Here is a 22590-nt window from a genome sequence, read left to right as displayed (position 1 = left end):
GCAATCACAAGTGGCTCGATGGCAACTTAAAGCAACCCTGCCGAGACCCACGATGTAGATTAAAATATTCAGAGTAATGACTATTTGTTAACACAGAAGCAAGAGGGGATATATACAATAATTTAACCCAGGAACGGAAAACAGGACCAAAACCAATTTTTTCCAGTGTAAAAAACTGATAATTCCACTCCACTTTGTCGAATGCCTTTTCAGGGTCCATAGAGACGAGGCATTAAGACACATTATTTTTGGGGTCTAAAATATTCTTGGAGTCTAAAATATTAAATAACCATTGAATATTATAGAATGAGTGATGGTGTTTTACAAATCCAGTTTAATTAGGGGATATGACAGATGGAAGAATATCCTCCAATCTATTTTGTTTTCTAAATTGCAAACATCCATAAACTGTGATGATATGGTTCAGTGTGTGTGTTTGTTTGTGGAAGAGGCGTTCCCGTACCTCTACCTCGAGCACACTCTGCTCAGACTGCTGCTCAGACTGCAGCTCATCATTGAAGACAGGTAGAGAGGTCAGGTCATCATCATCCATTTTAAATGTTCACTCTGTTGTGCACAAACTTCATTTGGGGCTATGAGAATCTGCATTGAATTAAACTTGTGTTAAATTTAAAAAAAAATGAAAATGACAGTTGGCATTCCTGTAGGTTTTGCAGCATATTCATCAAGCTTTTCATTCTGCAGGCTGCACAAGCAAGTCAGTGCAGTCAGTGTGTTGTTTTATAGTCATTCGGTTCAGTAAATTGTGCCAAATTACAACAATGTGTTGAGATAATAAAATGTAGGCCTACTTTGAATTAGAGCTGCAACTAACGATTATTTTGACAATCGATTAATTGGTCGATTATTTTTTCTATTCATCGATTAATCAGATTTTTAAAATAAAAAAGCAGATTATCACTGACAACAGTGCAAAAAGTGTATAAACAGGTGGTTATTATAAATAATAAATAACTAAAAAATCAAAGATGAAACAATTCAAAACCTAAAAGTTGACAGCTTTTACAACATACCGTTATGTTTCCTTACTTTAAAACTGAACATACGTGGTGATTTGTCACTGTTTGGTGACTTACCCTGCTGAGTAGGGTATAGCTGCAGTAGAGGAGGCTGCACTTTCAGCACTTTTTGCCACAGCGTCACCTACTGAATTGGACGACCCTTTTGGAGTTACAGGGAGTACGACCGAGTACAACAAATAAGTGTGAGTACTGAAAGTGAATAAAGTTTTATTTGTTTGACGTTATAAACAAGTCCGTTGTCTTGAACTGGACAGGAAAATTAACATTGGCTCAACAAAGTGTGCAATAACTTTGTGTAACGTTAGCTAAGTATAATAAAGTTTATGACATTTTGCTGCAGCTGCATTAGCCTGTTGTGTAACCATAGCGTGATTTAGTAAGCCCAACTAGGTGTTTTTTTTTTAAATGTTGACTTATTGACTACTGTAATTAATTTTAGCCAGCTTCAAAGAATGATAAAAGCATGTCAATATGATCAGTGTCTGTCAACTATGTTAAATCAGAGGTAGCCTGTTGTCGTCATTGTAAATGCTTGTTTAATCCTTTGTTTTACCCTGTTTATACATTTTAAATAATCTTCAACTGTGCCAACTGCCTGTTTACCCCACAATACCAGACAGCGTCCATGCATTTTGACATAGCTGTGACATTTGACATTTTTTCACAGGTATTATATACAGTCCTGTAGCTTATTTTGTAGCTGCTTCTGTAGCATGCTCCTGGCTTTTTAAAGCTTTAATAGCCAGCATGCTTACAGTGGTGCTACTTGTGTAAAGACCAGTGTAGAGTGGCTTGCTATTCTCTATTGGTTTAATGGTGTATTTATTGAAATGTTGAAATTAATCAATTTACTTTTGGTAGGCCATCATACATGGCTTGGCTGGGCTACGGAGTCTGTCCTTGCAGGAGGCTGAACAGGTGTATCTCTCAGCTCCAGTTTTTGATCAGAGGTAAGGACAGAGAATGTCATTTTTAAATAAATATACAAACTTAATAAAATATTTTTGTTAACCCAGCAATGATTATGTTGTCTGTTTTACTAATTCAGTGAAGTAAAAGAATTTAACCGAAGGATAGAAAAACAATTGAAGACAGAAGTAGTGCTGTTAACTACTTCACAATCTGAGGTTTGAATATTGAAGCATCAGGAAAAGTAAAAAATTCAATTTGGTTTTCTCTCTCTCTCTCTCTCTCTCTCTCTCTCTCTCTCTCTCTCTCTCTCTCTCAGAGTGGTTGAGGCCTGATTGACAGGAGATAGAATCACTACCTTAATGAATAACTTCTGTTTTTATTGGTTATTTTGTTTCTTGGTGTTAATTGTTAATCAGTTTTCTGTTTGTTGTTTTTTGTGTGCAATATATATCTTTAATCTGCCGACAGAGTCATCTTTGCAATTGCGCTTTTCTTTTCTTATTTAAAATATCTGGTTAGAATATCTGGTTGAGATTTAGTCAGTTTGATTTATATCAAACCAAATCATAACAGAAGTCTCTGTTTGTCTCTCAGGGCACTTTTAACATGGAGGTCTCAACTGTACATACATTTTTGCCCCTGAGTATAATTAGCTAATTCTGCTAATTATACAAATTGCAAGTCTTGGCAACCAAGGTGAATTGCAAGGCAAAGTAGTATTTAGATGGAATAAGTCTTTAAAACCATAAGTACTTGGAAGAAAGTAGTATTTGTGTGAAATCAACCTTTAAAACTATACACAATAAATCAAAGTAATTGAGTGGAATCAACCTTTAAACTATGAAAAATGAGTCGGTACGTGTCGCTGTTGCAAATATCTGGGGTCCTAGAACTGCGGTCTTGAAAGTGCAGCCTCCTCTACCGCAGGAATGTAGTATTGGCCCTGCTGGTAAGCTCTCATCCTCACTTCTGCTTTCGTTTCAGATGCTGCATCATAACCATTGTGCTCACATGCCATGCCATGTCACTTTTGACATTTCACATATTTTGCACTTAACACACTTCCTTGTTTTGCATAACGTGAAGTCCCACGGCAGATTAAACCTATGTCAGCCTAACTATGGGCTTGTCCGGGCAACCTGAGCCAGCCCTAATTATAAACCTTATCAAAGAGGAAGGTCTTAAGTCTACCCTTAAAAATGGAAACAGTGTCTGCCCCCCCTAACCAAAACTGGAAGATGGTTCCATAGGAGAGGAGCATGGTAGCTGAAGGCTCTGGTTCCTATCCTGCATTTGGAAACTTTGGGAACCACAAGTAACCCTGCGTTTTCAGAGCGCAGTGCTCTTGAGGGTTGATAGGGAACTATGAGCTGCGACAGATAGGATGGAGCCTGACCTTTCAGACCTTTGTAGATAAGGAGGAGGATTTTAAATTCAATCCTGGATTTCACAGGGAGCCAGTGCAATGAAGCTAAAACAGGAGAAATATGATCCCTTTTCTTGGTTCCCGTTAGAACATGAGCAGCAGCGTTCTGCACTAGTTGGAGAGACCTAAGAGATTTGTTGGGGCAACTGAATAATAGGAAATTACAGTAATCCAGTGTAGTGGTGACAAATGCATGTAATAATTTTTCAGCATCTGTCTGTAAACAGTCCTGCTATGCAGCGTATGATGTAATAATCGCACAACACAACAATTCGATAATTTTATTCGATGCCAACGCATTGAATTGTGGATTCTAATCGATTTTATCGATTTGTTGTTGCAGCCCTACTTGGAATACTTAAGTTGTTTTTGGGGGGGGGGGTATTTTTTTATAAAGCAGGTACTCCAGTACTCAAGTAATTGGACTGCAACTTTCCCTTGTATTGCAGTTAGATTCAACCAGGAGTAATTATTTTTTGACTCAAGTAATAGAGATTTTAGAAGTATTGATCAGAAAACTTCATCCCAAATTGCTCTTGATAGCTGTTCCATTGAGTTGTGTGTGCATTAAAGCCAAATAGAAGGTAGCACCTTGAATGCTGGCCTCAGCCTCCAGTGTGTGAATGGGTAACAAGTAGTGTTTAAGCACTTTGAGTGGTCTGAAGACTAGAAAGAAAAAAACATCTCTTGTTGCCCTAAAAAAAATTGCTCAAAACATTTTTAAAATCACATACACAAGACACACGAGGGCATGTTTGAATAAATGTTTTAATGGTGTATAAAAGAGACTTAAATTTCAATATAAAACTGATGACGTGAATTGCAGGTTGTAAGGTAGATATACATAGGATTTCTTATTAAAGTAAAAAGGAGTAAAAACCAAAGCATTACAAATGACAGAATAGAAAGTGGAAATTTGGCTACATGGTGAAAGTTGTTTTTTTCTTCTTTTTTTCACTTTTCAAGTGAAATTGAAGCCTTTGGATGAGGATCTCACAGTGACGACACATCTTTAGCATTAGAATGCAGTCCAGAGTCCAAATTATGACTAAATAGTGGCAGAACAAACACACCCTGTAAACCTCTTACTCTGGACACCCTCAGAGGATTTATAATAAACTCTATGCAGAAGGACCTCAGTCACTTTTAGGCTCCTATGAGACTGTAAAGGAGATTATGAACTCTCTGCTATAATATGTCACAGAGTTTCCTTTCCACTACAGGACAAAATATACTTTAGGCTGAGTACTTGCTCCTAACTGCACGTTCCCTTTGGCACGATGGCTGCCTTGTGAGCTGGTAGTGAACATCCTCCAAAATGAATGCTGCGAGTATGCAAGATGCAAAAGGCACATATAAGGTAGAGGCAGTGTTACATATGTACTCGCCATTGTCACAACGTACTTGATTTAGAGGCCCTGCTTCAACCTATCATCTACAATGACACCACTGTCGCATTTTCTGCTGTCATCTCAGAATGAACAATATAGTGACCTCCTCCAGTGTCGCAATGTTTATTGTTCACATCATGCAAATCCTGAAGCTCTAGAGTGCTGTCAGGAGAAGTTTGCCTTCAGGAGTTTCGGCCAAAAAGCCTTTCCTTGGTTAGCTTTAGGTACAAGATCACAAGGCAAAGCCAGTGGGAAGAAAGTGTCCAGTTTGGGGACCTCAGACTTTCATCTCTACTCTTTACAGATGATGTGGTTCTGTTACTTCATCACACTGTGACATTCAGCATGCACTGGGGCAGTTTGTAGCCGAGTGTGAAGTGGCCAATCAGCACCTCCAAGTCTGAGGCCATAGCTCTCTGCTGGAAAACGGTGGATTGCCCCCTCTGAGTTAGAAGAGTAAGTGCACGAAGCAAAGGAAGTACTTTGGGTCTTTGGTGTGGCATCAGCAGTGATGCAGATGGTCATGGTGAAGAGGGAAGTCATAACCCTCACCTATGGCCATGAGCTTTGGGGAGTGACTGGGAGAATGAGATGTGGATGTCTGGACTCAGCCTTAGAGATGTAGAGAGGAGCTCAGATATTCTGAGGGAGCTCGAGCTGCTGCTCCATCCTGTGAAAGGGGCCAGTTGAGGGGGTTCGGGCATCTGATCAGGATCCTCCTGGGCACCTCGTTGGACCTCATGTGCTCTGAGGGGCAGACCCAGAACGTGCTGGAGGGATTTTTTTTTATCTCATCTGACCTGGAAATGCTTCAGGGTCCCCCTGGAGGAGCTGGAGAGCATTTCTGGGGAGAGGGACAACTGGAGTGCTTTGCTCAGCTTGCTGCTTTGCCATTGGCCTCCGCTAACCGGATGAAAATGGATGAATGATTGGACAAGAATAATGTCTGACTTAAAATGATAGATTTCTGCCAGAAACCCCTGACGGCAAACTCCTCCCATGTACAGTCTATGTCCTCTGGTGTTTATTTCAGTGGAATCCTTCAACAACATACTTAGTACACACCTTTGTATAGTTATGTTCGTGACACAGCTAGATGTCTATGCAAGCAGGTGGTTACAAGCAAGTATATCTCTGGCCTAAGTCAAGGTCCACTTACTAGATTTTTCAGAATTTACACCTCTTAACAATGCCTGAATTGGTGAATACAGCTTGCTCTGTTGTCTTAGTGGTGGCTTATTTGTCACTGTGTGATCTCAGTTAGAAACAGTCGCATGATAACAGGTGGATATATAATGATGAGAAGGGAAACCCAGAAGCATCCAGAAGGACTACGCCCATGAGCAGGACTTCCTAACATTGATGGACTGTCAGAGCAAAGAGTCAGCTCTTACCACAAACCATTCAACAACTTCAGATCATTTTTTGCAGCCATTACATGATTAAAATTTCAAACTAAGGCCACGTGATGACAATTGAACCATCTCCATGACTGACTTTCTCCATTATTGGATGAAGACCATGTAATGTAGTTGAAAGCTCTATAAAAAGTGAACCTTATATTTGGATTAACTGTTACACTTCGGTGAAGAATTAACTTTCACCATGTGATCACCTGATTTCTGTGAAATAAACATTAAACATTCAGTGCGCCTCATTTCTTACACTGATAATATAGATGTAAAAAAAAAATGAAAGGAGAGAAAAAAACATGAGTACCACAATGCAGTCCACCTATCACCAAAACAATGAACATCAAGAGAGTATTTGTGCTGACACAACATCATGCCCACCATTTAAATGTTAAAATGTGCAAACACACAAACAAGTTCTGCTGTCATGACCAATGCGCTGTCAGGCTGAAGTTCACAAAACCTGGAATGAGACTCTTCTTTATCCAGCTAGCGACCAGGAGCTGAAACAGTCTGCATCTGGATCATATCAATATTCTGTCTCGTTTTGGCAACCCAAGTAGGGTGATGGAACAAGGCAACTTAAGGCTACACTTCCCCCCTGTGCTTTCAGCATCCTGCTGTGGGGCTCTGCTGCCCCTCAGAGGACGGCATGGAACATGACAGCACATGGATCTTATGGCTCGTTTGTGGGAATGTCACATGTCATGAGCAAGGTGGAATGTTACAAGCACATGTTTGACATGACCATTTCTGTACAAGACAGGATTGGGACTAACTGTTGCATTTTCCCGACACCGTTTTAGACTGGAGATATACTTCCTTTTCACTATGCATTCATATGTGCACGATCGTTGCCTCCCATATATGCGTCTGTTTGGCACGATGGTTTTGCACGTCTTTAAGACAGGGTTCATATGCATTTTTACCAACAAATTTCAATGACTTTAAGGAAAATTTTCAAGACAATACAATCTCTAAAATGAACATCAATACTCAGTTCTTTTCATAGCTTTTTAAAATATATATTATTTAAAAAACAAAACCAAAAAACAACAAATTCAGAATAGGATTAGAACTGAATATCTAAATCTAACTAAGGGACTGTTTATTATCTATGTGAGGGGAGCAGTTGGTGAAATAAGGGGAATGCATGTCAAATAATTTTTTAAGCACAGTGGAGGGACTTATGTTTTTATTTTGGCTTTAGAGGAAGGGGCATTCAACTTCAAATGGCTTTATTTTGTTTTTATTTACTGTCAATTTTACAAAATGTTGGCTATTTTTTTTCCTTTAAAAATATTTGGCAATTTTTGAAGAAAATATTTGTATTTTTTTCTATAAAAATTTGTTGGCAATTACAAAAAAACGGTGATTATTAAAGACAACATGCTTTACAACCAACATGTTTTCTTTAAAAAATGTTGGCCTTTTATTCCCTAAAAAATTCTGTCGCAGATTTTTAAGGAAAAAACGTTTCTGTTGATTTTTACAGAAAACGTCTTCCAAAGCCGCAGGTCAGCAGGCATGGAAGTCATCAAAAAATGCACCATTTATTGCAGCCAGAAACTGTAAAAACAGTAATTATCATTGGATTTTTAAAATTGCTGACAATCCTTTAACACATCATGTGTTATTTTTCAGGTTTGTGAAATAAAATTCCACAGCTTCTCCAAAACTATTTCAGACCTGGAAAATGCTACTTGCAATTTCCATGACCTTTCCAGGTTTTTTATGACTGTATGAACCCTGTTAAAGGTAAACGCAATGTGTATGCAAGATGTGTATGAAAGGCATATGAACTGTCAGGGCAGTGTTGGCAGAACATACTCCCCACATGCTTGATACATACCATCTATGATGGCGCCGCTATCATCTATGGTGACCTCCTCGAGTGTTGCTGTGTTTATTGTTTTCATCGTGCAAATGTGGAAGTTCTATACGGTCTGATTTCTCTGCTTTAGTGGAACAGTACATGAGCAACATGTGAAAAATTAGAATCAGGATGCAGTGCACTGTCTATGCAAACACGTGGTTAAAAAAAAAACTATATCTCCGGCCTAAGAGTCAGCACTGTGGTGATGATGTCACTGCTGACATCTGTACCTGCAGGATGCAGCGCCAACAGCAGTTTGGTCATTTCTACAACACATGATGGCGTTTGTGTCTCTGAACACTACTTGTAGTAAGGTCATTATTACTCCATAACAGCAGTACAGCAGCCGCAGCTGTGACTTTTGTTTCTCCACCAGACCAACTCTCCTGCTGCTGCATCTCCCTTTAGATCCTCACTAACATCTGAAATTACACTGATTTAAAAATGCTTTAGACAAAAGTGCAAAATGAAACCATTTGGAAAGAAAATGATGCACCGTATATTTCTCTTTCTCTCTCACACACTCACACAGATACACACACACTCACATGACGCGCAGACGAGGCTTTGGCGTTCATAGTAACAGTGCTTAGAGGAGGACACAGGGACAGCCACCACTCTTCTGTTTCCCCGTGTGATGAGCTGGAGGAGGAGGACTCTCCATCTCCTGAAACCTTCTGTGGACGGAGGAGAGAAATAGAACTGAATCATTTGAAACTCTGCTGCTGGTGTCCTCATGTACACATTACACGGTGTCACCTGACTGACTGATGATAGTAAAAATATTGATTAATGCAGGCTAAAGACGTTGGGAGAGGTCTATATAGAAACTGTTTAAGAAGGTTCTTGGGCGTATGATAAAACTACCTATAGGACTCAAACAACATGTAATGTGGAACGTCTGTCAAAGGTTCTGCTTTTGATTTGTTCCCTGCTTTGGGAATTCTTTGAGCTTTTGGCTGCGTACAGGCTGACAGTAGCCCTGCCTGGAAAAACGCAGCCCTCTCATTCCTGTCCTGCTATGCAATGCAGAGAGCTCCCTGGCCAAAAAGTGGGACCAGGCTCAACTTCATATTTGTATTTGTTTGATATGTTACTTTTTAAATGAATGCTATATTTCTACTGTTTACTTCACGTTCGTGGTGACAAAAGAGCAAAGTGTTGCTGCTGTGATGACGTTCCAGAGTTGTGCAGTTCTGTCTGAGAGGATCAAAAACCTCTGTGCAGGGTTTTGGCATGTGAGGAGCCTCTGGGCCTCATGCAAGAAACAATTTACAAACACATTTTCTCTTATTTTTGTTCATATCCATGATTTGTTATTATTTTGTTACTACCCACTGAATTTTGGGATTGACCATATTACATTTTGCTTTTCTCTTCGGTAGGAACATTTTACGAGTGGTCCAAATCACTCTGACCAAGATAAGAAAAAAAAATCTCATTTTAACAGACCACAGATTGTAAAATAGGAGAGCAAAATAAAATATAAGCAAAAAACAACAACATCAGAATGGCCATCAGAGAAATGCAGTGAACAAACGTCCAAAAAGGAGTAGAAGGAACTGAATACAAAAGATCAAATCCTACTCCCTTTTTTTCACTTTTACAAAAAAAGTTAATTTTAGATGTGAATATTCCCAATTTCTGCACCATTATTCACCATACACCCCTTAATCTAGTCAAACAAGAGTAAATTCAAAGTAATTATTACATCTGAGGAAGATTTTTTAAAGAATGCATGAATTGGGGTGTCCAGTGGCTCAGTGGATAAAGCTGTCGCCCCATGTATGAAGGTAGTGTTCCTGCCACAGGTTCGATTCCAGCTCGTGGCCATTTGCTGCATGTCACCCCCCCCCTCTCTCTCTCTCTCTCTCCCGCTATCAATCTTCTGCCCTCTCTAATAAAGGCAAAAATGCAGAAAAAATCTTTTAAAAAAAGAATGAATATCAATTAAATTATGTTTTAGAGTAATTTTAATCAATAATTATTGTATTAGGGCTAAAGAAATAATTGTATATTTGATGCACTGATTCCAGTGACTGTGTCAATCCCTCTGTTGACCAGTGCTGAAATGTTACTAAGTGCATTAACTCAAGTACTGAACCAAAATACAAATCTGAAGTACTCTTACTTTACTTAGGTATTTTAATCTCATACTGCATTGTACTTCTACTCCAACACATTTCAGAGGGAAATATTGTACTCTTCATTCCACAATAAGTACATGATAACTTCAATTTTTAACAGAACGTCAACTTTTTTGGTGTCATGCACATGACACATCACCTGTCCTTACACTGTGTTTATGACTTTACCAGTGCTAACATGTGACTTATGATCAATGGGATTCATCATTGAACTCACCTGGTCAGAGTACATTTGGATGGTACAGAGCGTTTGGTGCAACTGGAGTTAACTTCTCTAATATTTTCTCTTACCAGAAAATTAAGAGAAAATATAAGAGAACTTTAAGAGAATGTTGCTGCATGAGGCCCAATGTCAGTTACTCCAACCTGACTAAATTAAAGTCAAATAAATAAGGAATAAGAAGTGTACCTGATAATCTGTACCAACTCCATGAAGACTTCATCCACGTTGTAGCGATTCTTGGCCGAGGCCTCCATGTAGTGGATCCTGTTCTCTCTGGCGAACGCCTGAGCATCCTCCCATGAGATCTGCACACAAAGCAAACAATCTGTTGGCACACTAAGATCCTCCTCTGTCACCGCGTCCCTTTCATCCTGTCTCACACACATTCACGTCAGTGATGAGCGGTCCACCTGTAGACGGTAGATTAAAGCTTACACTACAGGCAGAAAACTGTCCGCCTCCCTCCACAAAAACGCAACAGCTGAACAAAATAAAAACAGGTTCCCAGCTAGCAGGGAACGTTCCACCAAAATTAACATTACCTACAAGTTGCAATAATGTTTTACAGAAAACATTTTAATCTAAAGTTCAAAGAACGTTTTAAGGATGTTTATCATTTCAAATAATGTTCCTGTAAGGTTAAAGCTGACTACAACATAACGCTGTAACTGCAACTGCAACATTCTGAGAATAATTGGTGATGTTGAGAGGTGACAGATCATAGAATGTTTTTATAAAACGTTCCCATAATGTTACATAAGAACAAAGCAGGAACATTTTCAAAGCAACATTCATAACATTATTGAGGACTGAGATTATGGACCATTTTTATGAAAATGTAAGTTAATGTCATATGTTTTAAACATTTTTTGATGTTTATAGTGAATATTATCCTAACTTTAATAACAAGGTTATGGGAAATAAAAGAAAACTTGCCGCTGAAAACATTACTAAAACATTCAGTGGTTGCATTGTACCATTCTCAGAATGTTTTTAGAAGCAAAAAATGCTGGTTGGGATGCTGTTGTTTTTGTTGCAGTGTCATTTCCGTGTAGATGGATATGTAGGTGTAGGAAAAACATTTTCAGTTGAATTATAAGCTGCATTTCATCATGTTTTTTAATGTGCTGCTGGGCTGTGGCCTTTCAGCCCTCTAAATCATAGCTGGGTTTGAAATTTGCTGCTCCTCCTTTAGATTCGGTGGCCTCATCCAGCAAATCAGATGAGTTTGCCTAATAACCGAGGCAAATTTGAACCCATAAACCCATAGTTTCATACACAATCTGATATTTCTCAACTTTGGATGAGAACTGATATAAGTCCACCCACTCCACTGCGTTCGAGTTGTCTGTTCTGTCTGATACCAGCTAACTATACTCCCCAAAGCAAGACCAATGGGAGAGCTAACTGAGCCCGTACAGATGCATGCAGGTGTGCCTCACCACTCTCTGCTGCTCCAGGTCAGCCTTGTTTCCAATCAGCACCATGGGGAAGTCGTCTCGGTCCTTCACTCTCAGGATCTGAGTGTGAAATTTCTGGACCTCGTGGTAGCTGTCGGGGGACAGAGGGGCAGAGTTAGAGATCACAATGTCAACAAACATGGATTCATATGGATTCTGATTTACAGGAAAAATGTCCTATATACACACAACAATGACCAATAAGAACAGCGGATGATGATGATCATGATGATCATGACAATGATGAGAAAAGCTCTCTGAAAACTTGTGTTTCAAAAATGTAGAATTGTATAAAACCAAAACACATATGCTGTATGCATGCTTTTAGACATCATACATACATTAAATAACATTTTGTTGAAAGTATAATTTGCATAATTTATATTTTGCTTGTGTGTCTCTTGGACGCAGTAAAGTTTTTCAATCTGGATCATCGCTGGTGTCTGACTGCAGGAAAGGTCATAAAGCCCGCCCCTCCATGTTAGCAGATGAGACATAGGCCAAACTAAACACTCAAAGTACATGCAAAATAAAATTTTCCCAAGATGGTTTCTGTCATTTTATGTCATTCCTATCACCCAGTGTCGTTTTCTGATAAGTTTGGTTTTAATGAATTATTTAACCTGAGCAAATTAGCTTGATTTCATTCAAAAACAAGAAATAACCCAGAAATAAGCCAGAAATGACTATGAAGTTACAAGAAATTTACCTTTGAATTAAATCGAAAATAGAAAGAAAAAGTAAGACAACAAACGAGAAAAGGCTGGTAGGGACTTTGTTGCGGACAGTCACACTGAAAGTGGCTCATAGTGATGATCATTAGGGATTACTGCTGTATGAGTTTATAGATTGTTAGGAAAATCCTGCATTGTATACCTTTAAATCTAGAGCAGTATAATTTATTTTTTGACAGAAATCAAGCTATACATACAGTACCTCATGTAATGCACATGAGCACAATTCATAACTCCTGTAGTTTTTTTAATGTGTCAGGTTTGTGATGTAATTTCTAGGTTTTCTGGCCTCAAACAGGACTGTGCCTCTTTTTACTTTCACTTTCACTTTTATAAACTGCTAACCATGGACTCTTTGTCTAAGATAAGATTATCTCTTTATCTGCTGGTGTATATTTAGCTCTGCTACAAACCACATGAAGACACAGACAGGAACAATCAACCGACAAATGTTTCACAACAATTAAAAAGTTACCACACACTGGGTTGATTGAGTGTGTGTGAGACATGTACATTCAACTAGTTGGAAGTTTAGTTGGAAAAGAACACATGCAAATGTACAGTTATCCATGACATGAATGAACAAGGTGGTGCTGAGTATAGCCCACCTGATTTGTGCTCCTCACTGTTTTTCTTTGTATTTTTTTAATGCCTTTCTCCTGTCAGTTTTATTGCTGTTCTTGCAGCTGTGTCAACAAGCTTATACCAGAGAATTTTACTCCACTACTTGTGTAAGTTGTGACAATAAAGGAATGTTAGATCTTGAACTCACTGCACCTCTCTGAACTGGACAGAGAGCGGCCACGTCAGTGTCACCGCCAGCGACACCTCACTGCACTTCCTCTTTAGCAGGAATTCAGACTTGATAATGTGAGTGACAACTTCACATGGTTACACTGACATACCAGTCAGCTCACAGAGTCCACCTCTGAGGCACTCATCACACAATGTCCATTACCTGCCCCGGTCGTTGAGCGCAAACACCAATAAGAAGCCTTCTCCTGAGCGCATGTACTGCTCCCTCATCGCTCCAAACTCCTCCTGACCTGCTGTATCCAGGACTGAAACACACACACACACACACACACACACACACACACACACACACACACACACAGTTTATTAAAATGCACTGCCTTTTCCTTTACAGCTCAACAGAAACAGTTTTTCCAGGACAAAGTGTTGGTTTCCATATGTTATCATCAGTTATGTAATGGTACAGTGTGTTTCAGATCAGTGAGACCAGTTTTGTCAGATCAGTGTTGTCAAAAATACAGATTTATCAGTATAACCATTCTAAACATCTGAAACAATTTTAATACTTATTTCACACACCATCAATAAACAACTACCAGCTGCACTTTGTCTCTCTCTCTCTTGTTATTTATGTTTCCAACAGTCATTCTGCTGCTCTCTGCTACTAACAAAGTCAAAAAAGTCCTTGTTGTCATGTTATAGTTTTGCTATATTTATCTTTAAATAAATCCAATATCAATATTTTTCAAGAAACTGTATCAAATTTAGGCATTACTGTTTTGTGAAAACCCTAGACCAAGAATAACAAAACAACATGTCAGCATAAAAGCTATCTGTGTTTAGGTGTGAGCTTAGCAACAGTTTTGTTTAGAGCTGATTATTATTACTAAGTGGTGTTCATGATTGGTAATGTTTGTGCTGAAGAATCAACAGAAAGTCATCTGATTGCCAGGCTGCAGTGATTTTAAATATTCCACAGGACTAGCTGCCCATGCCTTTTAATGGTTGGTTCCTGCTTGTTCTATAAAAAGCAAATGTCTGTACTTATAGAACAAAAGTTTGCAGATAATCAATGGGATCCTCCATTCTGCTATGACTGTTTACTTCCGTTGTGCATTGTGCAACACCCTCCATTGATGACATCCTCTATTACAATGGTTCTGCTCAAACCTGGTGGAAACTCGGGCTGGTTGGCTAGATAGCACCAAGATTCTAAGAATCCTGAACCAAACCAGTTCAAGAATTAATTTGGTGAAAAAGGGACCAGTTTATGCCTCTCTTGTTTTATCAACAGATTTATGTCAGAGCAGAGAATGTGTTTTTTTCTGAAAGATAAATCTCTACAGACCTGTCAAAACCCAACAAGAACAGCACTGACTGTTGCGATGTTAGTATTTCTAGAATCCTCACAGACTCAAACTGAATCTGAATAAAAAATGACTGTCCACTGCACAAGTTCCTGACTTGCTTTACAACTTTATTTACTAATTCAGAGGTGGTTGCCAAAAATAACGCAATGTCCTTGCATGATGTCCTTGCTTATTTGGGCAACAAACAACAGAAAGAAATGTTGATATAGGGAAAAACACTGATAATTAAAGATTAAAATTTTGGTTCATGGTGAACAAATCAGTGCGCAGAGTATGTAATTAGGAAACAGTCAACTTGGGAAAGAGGTTATAAATCTTTTCTTTTCTATCTGGATAGTTAGCAGAGTCTTTGAACGTTACCTTTCAACCACTTAGTGTTGTTAAACAATTTTTGGGGTGTTTTCAGAAATCACCAGGGATTTAATTCTCAGAGAACAAATTCTTAGCTCAAAGACCTAAAGGGGTAGTTTGAGATTTTTGAAGTGGGGCTGTATGAGATACTTATATATAGTCAGTGTATTAGCTGGCGTTCGGCAGTCTGCAGAAACAGATGAGGTTCGCACCCCAGAGAGGTTGATATCAAAATGTATTTTACCCACTTTAAAAAGGAATACCTGAAAAATTTATATCAGTTTAAGTGGACGCTGTATTTAGAGTATTTTCGCTGCTTTATTTCCCTGTCACAAAGCCTTTACCTTTGGCACTACATTTTTCATCTCTCAACAGTCAGCTGTTCGGGCAGCTTTTACAATCTGACTGAAACAAAACTTCATGTTGAAAACACTCTCAACACAGCGTCCACTATAGTGGCGAAAGCATGTTTCAATACCAACCCCTCTATACAGCAGGGTAAGGCTGAGCTGAAGGGTGTGTGCACTGTCTGTTTCTGCAAACCAGGAGAACGCCGACCGCCACCTATCATAAGTAACACACTTAGCTATACATAAGTATGTCTTACAGCCTCACTTCAAGGCATTCCTTTAAATGTAATGCAATAGAGGCACAACTTGAGCTAACAAAAGCTGTTCCGGTTGAGGTCTCTGACAGAGCTGGTGACTAGACAGAGCATTTATGTGTCATAATATGCTGGTCCCACCCTGAACCCCACCCACAGCACACACTGCAACATCTGTATGCATATACAGTCAAGAATATCATGAGTAATATAATAATGACGTCCTCCTACTTTTCACATTTCTCCAAACTGTCTCATGTGGTGTGCTTTTGAAAGTGTAGAGAAGAATGCACAAGACTCTAAAACTGGAGCCAACTCGATGGAGCTGTAAACAAACATGGAAGCAAATTGCGAGCAGCCAGACAGCGAGACAAACAGCAGCTCTCTGATGATTCACATATTACTGAGTGTTGAAACAGGAGTGTGACCCAACACACTGCAGCCTGGCTCTGTGCTGCAACACCAGCCAAATACAAGTCCTAACAAGGGAATGAAAGAGCCAGAGAGCAAGCACACTGCCTGTGTCATATCACATCCCAGTGCAACACACCCTCTGCTTTCAAACAAAGCCTTTCACACACTCTGACGAACACATTCATATCCAGTGTGACGGAGCCTTACTGTCCAGCCGGGTCTCCTTTCCATCCACAGTGCAGATCTTGGTGTAGGAGTCTTCAATGGTGGGGTCGTAGTCTGACACAAAGTAGGACTGTGGGACACACTCAGTGTTAATAAGAAACCACTGCTGTGGGATCAGATCATTGTGCAGCTGTTTGGCTGCTGTCAGCAGGCAACTCCATCTCTTAAATACAGCAGCCTGCCTTACAACAAATACCTGGCTCCTTCCTAAAGCTCTGCTGGTGGGAGGCCTTTTGTTACTGCTAATGATTAGATGAGACCTGATGTGCACGCCTTCATCAGAGTCTGTCATCAATATTCCAGTAAAGATACATTTGTTTCCAAATATGCTCCTGTAACCATTTCGCTGAACTTCTCACATTAGCCTCATCCTTCTCTTCACGCCTGCTGCTACTAGGTGACCTCAATGTCCACATGGGCTCCCTCACCTCCAAGCTCTGAATTTGCCACTCTTCTGGACAATTTCACTCTCACCCAACATGTCACCTTCCCCACCCCTGACAAAGCTCATATCCTTGATATTGTCTTCTCCATAAATCTACCAGCACTTACCCGCCTACTCAGAGAAATCACCTTTCGTAACCTATAATCCATCAATCCCCAACATGTCTCTGACCAGCTCTCCATTACTCTTTCCCTGGACTCAACCCTCATCTCACCTGATGATCTCACGAACCATCTTAACTCAGCCTTGTCTTCCTCCCTCCACACTCTGGCCCCGCGCAAAACTAAAACCATCTCTTTTAACATCTCTTCTCCACAGTGAGCAACCTCCTTAAGCCCTACCTCTACTCTTGCTCTCTGCAACTCTTTCCTCCAGTTCTTCGCTGACAAAATTGACACTATCAATCAATCAATCAATCCAGCATCTACCATGGCCCCTCTTCCCCCTATCTCCCTGGATCTCCCGACCCCTCCTCCCCACTGCCACCTCTCCCAGTTCGACCTGGTCACTCTTCCTGAAGTCTCCAAACTCAATAACGCTTCCAAACCCACTACCTGCTCCCTCAATCCCCTTACCACTCCCCTGTTGAAGTCCTTCCTTCCTGTCATTTGCCCCTACTTTACTAACCTTTTCAACTCCTCACTGTCCCACGGAACTGTTCCCTCCACCTTCAAAACTGCTGTGGTCACCCCAATCCTTAAAAAACTGGCCTTGCCCCCTCCTCCCTTACTAACTACCGCCCAATCTCTAACCTCCCCTTCATTTCTAAAACCCTGGAACCATTTCTAAAACGCATCGTCGCCACAAAACTCCAATCCCCTCTCCACACAAATAACCTGTTTGAACCCCTCCAATCTGGTTTCTATCCCCTCAACAGCACAGAAACCGCTCTTCTTAAAGTCCTCAACAATCTCATCACCTCTTGTGACACTGGTTCCCTCAACATCCTCATCCTCCTCAACCTGAGTGCAGCCATCGATACCGTGAGCCATAACATCCTGCTCACCAAACTCAAAAACCTCGGTATTAGGGTACTGCACTCAGCTGGTTCCGGTCCTACCTCTCCAACAGATCCCATTTCAATCATACATCTGCCACAGCCACAGTCACACAAGGTGTTCCTCAAGGCTCTGTACCCCTCCTCTTCATCATCTACATCCTACCCCTCGGCCAGATACTCCAACACTTCAACCTGGGTCTCCACTGCTACGCTGACGACACCCAGATCTACCACAGCTCCAACACCCCCCCCACCCCACCCCACATCTACTCCTGCCTGATTTCCTCAAACTCAACAGTGATAAAACAGAAGTCCTCAACAAATCCAAATATAATCTGCAAAATGAATAATCCCACACTCACCACTGTCTCCGCCTCTCCTCAGGCCCGCTACCGTGTACCGTGTGGCGTGATCTTTAATTCCACCCTCTCCTTTGAGCCTCATCTCCACCAAGTTATCAAAACGTCCTTCCATGACCTCTGAAATATTGCCAAGATCCGACCCTGTCTCACACCCCCCGCTGCAGAAAGACTAATCAACGTGTTAATTTCCTCCCACTGACTACTGCAACTCACTCCTTTATGGTATCAGCTCCACCTCCATCAATATACTCTAACAGGTCCAGAACGCAGCTGCCCATCTTACCAGAAAACACCAAATCTCGGCACCACATCACCCCAGAAATAAAAAACCTTCACTGGCTCCCTGTCTCCCATCGAATTAGTTTCAAGATCCCGGTCCTCACTTTAAAGAGACCTTAAGTCCTTGGAAGGTGCTATATAAATCCAATGTAATATTATTAACCAGATTATTTCCATTTTATACTTATACTATACTGAATTTGATTTCACAGGAAAATATAGTTGTCTTTCTTTACTCCAGCCCATTTATCTGACAGCTTTAGTTACTAGTGACTTTACAGATGTTCCAGTGTGGTATTGTTACATAAACTTAAGCTGTGGATGTAAATACTTGCTCCACCACTGTCTCTAATAGAACTTTAGTCTATACTATACTTTCCAAAACAAGTTCAAGTTCAAGCTTTAGAGGAGTCAGCTCCTTTGGTTTCTGGCTTTGTTAGCAAATACCAAGTCTGTAACTTATACTCTTATTCAACAAAACTTAGCGCGCGTATGCTTTTTTAAAAATGGGTAAAGCCACTAAGAATGGGCTGCTGCTTTCCCATTGCCAGCAGAGCAGAGCTGTGTACACGGTGCTGCAGCAGACAAGTATGCCTTTCTGTGAGGGTGTTGGTTTTTTTTTTAGTGTGTCACATTTGATGCTATGGACAGGTCAGATAACAGGTTAGTAAACAGCAGAAAATAGCATGAAGGCCAGTGAAAACTTTACAGTGGTGACTTTCTTTTATATATTTCTTACTTACTCAGTCTCTCTTTCAAACTCTGTGAGGTGTATGTAGATGCAAAACCTTGCTACTTTTTTTTATATTTGTCTATTTTTTTTATACCATGGCCCCTTCTGTTGAAGCACGACTTTTCTACGATAGGGTGGCACTTATCAACATCCAGAGGAGTTGTGTGCGGTTTGGACTGAATGCAGCAGACCACGAGAGGACCTCCACCGGTGGCCTGTGCCGAACGGCGAGTCAGACCAGAGGAGAGACAAAAAACCGAAGGCACCGGACGAAGACAGGGAGGAGAGATGGTATCAGGGCGAGGATGACCCGACTGGGACTGCAATTTATGATTGTTTCATTCAACTGTAAATTATGTCCGCCAAAGAAAAATGTGTCAACATCTGTTTTGTCTGACAAGATTAAGTTTTCAAGAAAGTTTTTTTTTCACTTCAATCAAATGTATCAAGTGGACTAAAAAAAACTTTGATTTTATTGTTCTAGTAGGCCACCAAAGGTTTAATTTGTATAATAAGTTTGATGGTTTTTTAAAAAAAGGATACTTGGTGTCAGTGAATCACAACAAGATTGCCACACAAAATATTGTGATATAGTGATGCACAATAATATCGGCATGTCACTGGTAACATCAACACTTGATATATATTTCTTATTTTGTACAATGAATAAGTATTACATATGTTGAAAATTATTGTATTTCATGTCTCAATCTGCTAGTGGTCCATCACGATAACAGTCTGCAGAATATGATGTTAATTCCACTACAGAAGGGACTTGACTTGACTTGAGGGACATTCAAATTAGGTGGGGAAAAAAATGCTTATCTAGGGTTGGGCAATATGGGCTGGTAGTTATATTGTAATATTTTTAGGTAATATCCCTATACGCAATATATATTTTGATATTTTTAAATATCCTCAAAAGCACTTAATTAATGCTAGAACTGGGAGACAGAATTGAACATTACAATTTTTTTAACCACATTTCCTCTTTGATGTGACAATATTGTAGGAATAACCATTAGCAGTAAAAATCATTAGTAACACATATAATTAGTAATGTTGATATAATGACTTAGTGGGTAAAGGCAAGTATTACAACAAGTAGAACTATCTGATAAGTTGAGAAAAGTACATCACTTTACTGTAACACAACCTTTAAAAAAAATAAGGAAAAAACACCATTCATTCAATATCATGATGTAACAATATCCAGTATCTAAAATGATATATAGTCTCATATATCAGTATGATATAGTATCTTCATGTTGCCCAGCCCTAGTAATATTGCTATCAGTATCAGCCAAATGAAATGTTAAATATTGGCATATCAGATATCGGCAAAATAATCCAATATCAATCAAGCATCCCTATATGCTATATCAATATTTTTCCCCACCACTACTTCCAAATACATCATAGATCAGTGATAAGTAACAATCAGTTATGGTGTGAACAACAATATGGGTTGCCAGGTTGTAAAAAATACTCCTCCTATGTAGCCTATAACGTCTTTGTTCTTATTGTTTCTAACTTATTGTTCTTACAATAAGACAGAGAAAGTGGGAAATCTGTGACTAATGACATGAGCATTAATGACTCACCAGCAAATGTTTTTTTCACAACCTGGCGACTTTTTTCCTTATTAATAGCCAGTAGCTGATCTGTGAAGCATTAATGAGTCAAAGTCACACGTTACAACTTGTACAGTCTTCAGATAACATAAACTAATGGAATTAAGTATAAACTGATGGAAATGTGACATTTGACAGAGTGTTCTGTGCATGCATCTACAGTCTGAGCTCCAGGCTGTGTGAGAGAGCATAAGCTCCAGATGTTATGCAGTGAATACCTGGATGAACTGGATGGTCAGGGCGCTCTTCCCCACCCCTCCTCCTCCCACCACCACCAGTTTGAATCTTTCCTCTTCTCCACTCATACTGGTCTGGAACTGGGATTTGTCCTGATCAAAAACCTTCAAGGGCCTGAGTCCCGCCGTTCACCAGCAAAACCAAAATCCAAAGTCCAGTCCTCGAGAGGGGCCGCCTGTTACCGATCCTGTTAGCAGACACCAGCATGGACGAGTCCAACTTCTTCACATGAAGCTCATTTTCTAACACGACGTTTTCAACACGAGCAGACCTGGCAACCACCGTCCAGCGGGACTCCACTGTCCCCCCGCCGAAGCAACAAGTAGCAGGCCACAGACAGCCGGAGACAGAGCCGTGTCCTCGGTGTGAAGCGGGCTGTGTCTCTGCTGCTTTTCTCTTCGTGTCTCGGCCTCCAGGCGCTGCTGGGCGGAACTGCTTCCTCTTTTCTTTTTCCTCCACAAACTAAGAAGCTCGCGCGCTACTTCACACACGAGCCGGCGCGTCGGTGTGTCAGAGAGGACATGATAGATACACTCTAACACACACACTTCAGCTGTGTTCTCTTTAGAAATGAACACGGAGCAGAACAAATTCCACTTTCATGTGTCACTTTCCTTATTTGGTCATTTGGAGTTTCGTTACATCATTTCGAGCTGGTGGCTCGCGCAGGATGTAAAAACAGCGCGAGGTCCGAACTATTTCACCGTCTGTCACTATAATAATCTACAAACTAATATTTCATTCAGCATTGTGTCATAAAACAGATGTTGTCTCGGTGGTTTACAGGCACAATCAATGTAACCTCACAACACCGCGTTAATGAGACAATAAGTTATTTTCTTAATGTTAAACTGAAGACGTTTTAAGCAGGTTATGTTGTGTTATCTACACGTTATCCACAGGAGCGCTACAACATTGTATCTGGATCCAAATGTGGAATGCTTTCTGTAGAAATGTGCGCCCCGAGGCAACGCATACCTCACTTTTCCATCTGGCCTCTAGCCAGAAACGTCTATCAGCAGTCAGATCGAACCCGCAGCCCACAATCCACCGTCATGAAGACACTCGTCTCTGTAACTACCACCAACATACCACAACACAGCACACAGTGAGATCCAGTCAAAACCCAGGACACATCCTAATGCAAGACCATCCTGATCAATATTTAGATTTAGCCTTTTCAAATCAAACGTGTGTTTTCTTGTCGTTGATGATCAAGTTATGAGCGTAAGTGTAACACAGTGTAGGCTAAGTAAAAATATTAACAAACTTTTACATCTATCATTTTCAGTTCATTTCATCTGCAGGTGAGAACAGAGAAATGTTAGGCCACATTCAGTGGTGGACAAAGTATTCAGATCTGTTACTTAAATTAAGATACTAATACCACACTGTAAAAATACTCAGTTACAGGTATAATATTAATTTTAATATTATTAAACCCTTTAAACTCCAGTTTCTTTACATAATGCTACTATTTTTAAATAGAAAAACACAATGAAAAATGAATTATTTTTCACATGCTAAATGCTAAGGAATTTTTTTGAGGGGGATCA

General features: G+C 40.0%; 1 protein-coding gene across 1 annotated transcript; it reads right to left on the bottom strand.

Annotated features, from left to right (window-relative positions):
• Positions 1-4130: 4130 nt before the first annotated feature.
• Positions 4131-21615, bottom strand: rras (RAS related). Its single transcript, XM_042504668.1, has 6 exons — positions 21016-21615; positions 16327-16414; positions 13583-13685; positions 11873-11981; positions 10617-10735; positions 4131-8737 (listed from the first exon to the last, which is right to left on the bottom strand). Exons 1-6 carry the CDS (start codon positions 21100-21102, stop codon positions 8650-8652), a joined length of 594 nt encoding a protein of 197 aa, XP_042360602.1. The 5' UTR covers positions 21103-21615; the 3' UTR covers positions 4131-8649.
• Between the last annotated feature and the right edge of the window lie 975 nt (positions 21616-22590).

This window comes from Plectropomus leopardus, chromosome 17 (genome assembly GCF_008729295.1).
Source record: "Plectropomus leopardus isolate mb chromosome 17, YSFRI_Pleo_2.0, whole genome shotgun sequence".
Taxonomy (NCBI): Eukaryota; Metazoa; Chordata; class Actinopteri; order Perciformes; family Serranidae; genus Plectropomus; species Plectropomus leopardus.
Note: the sequence above shows the minus strand (reverse complement) of the source record. Positions and strands in the feature narration are given on the sequence as shown.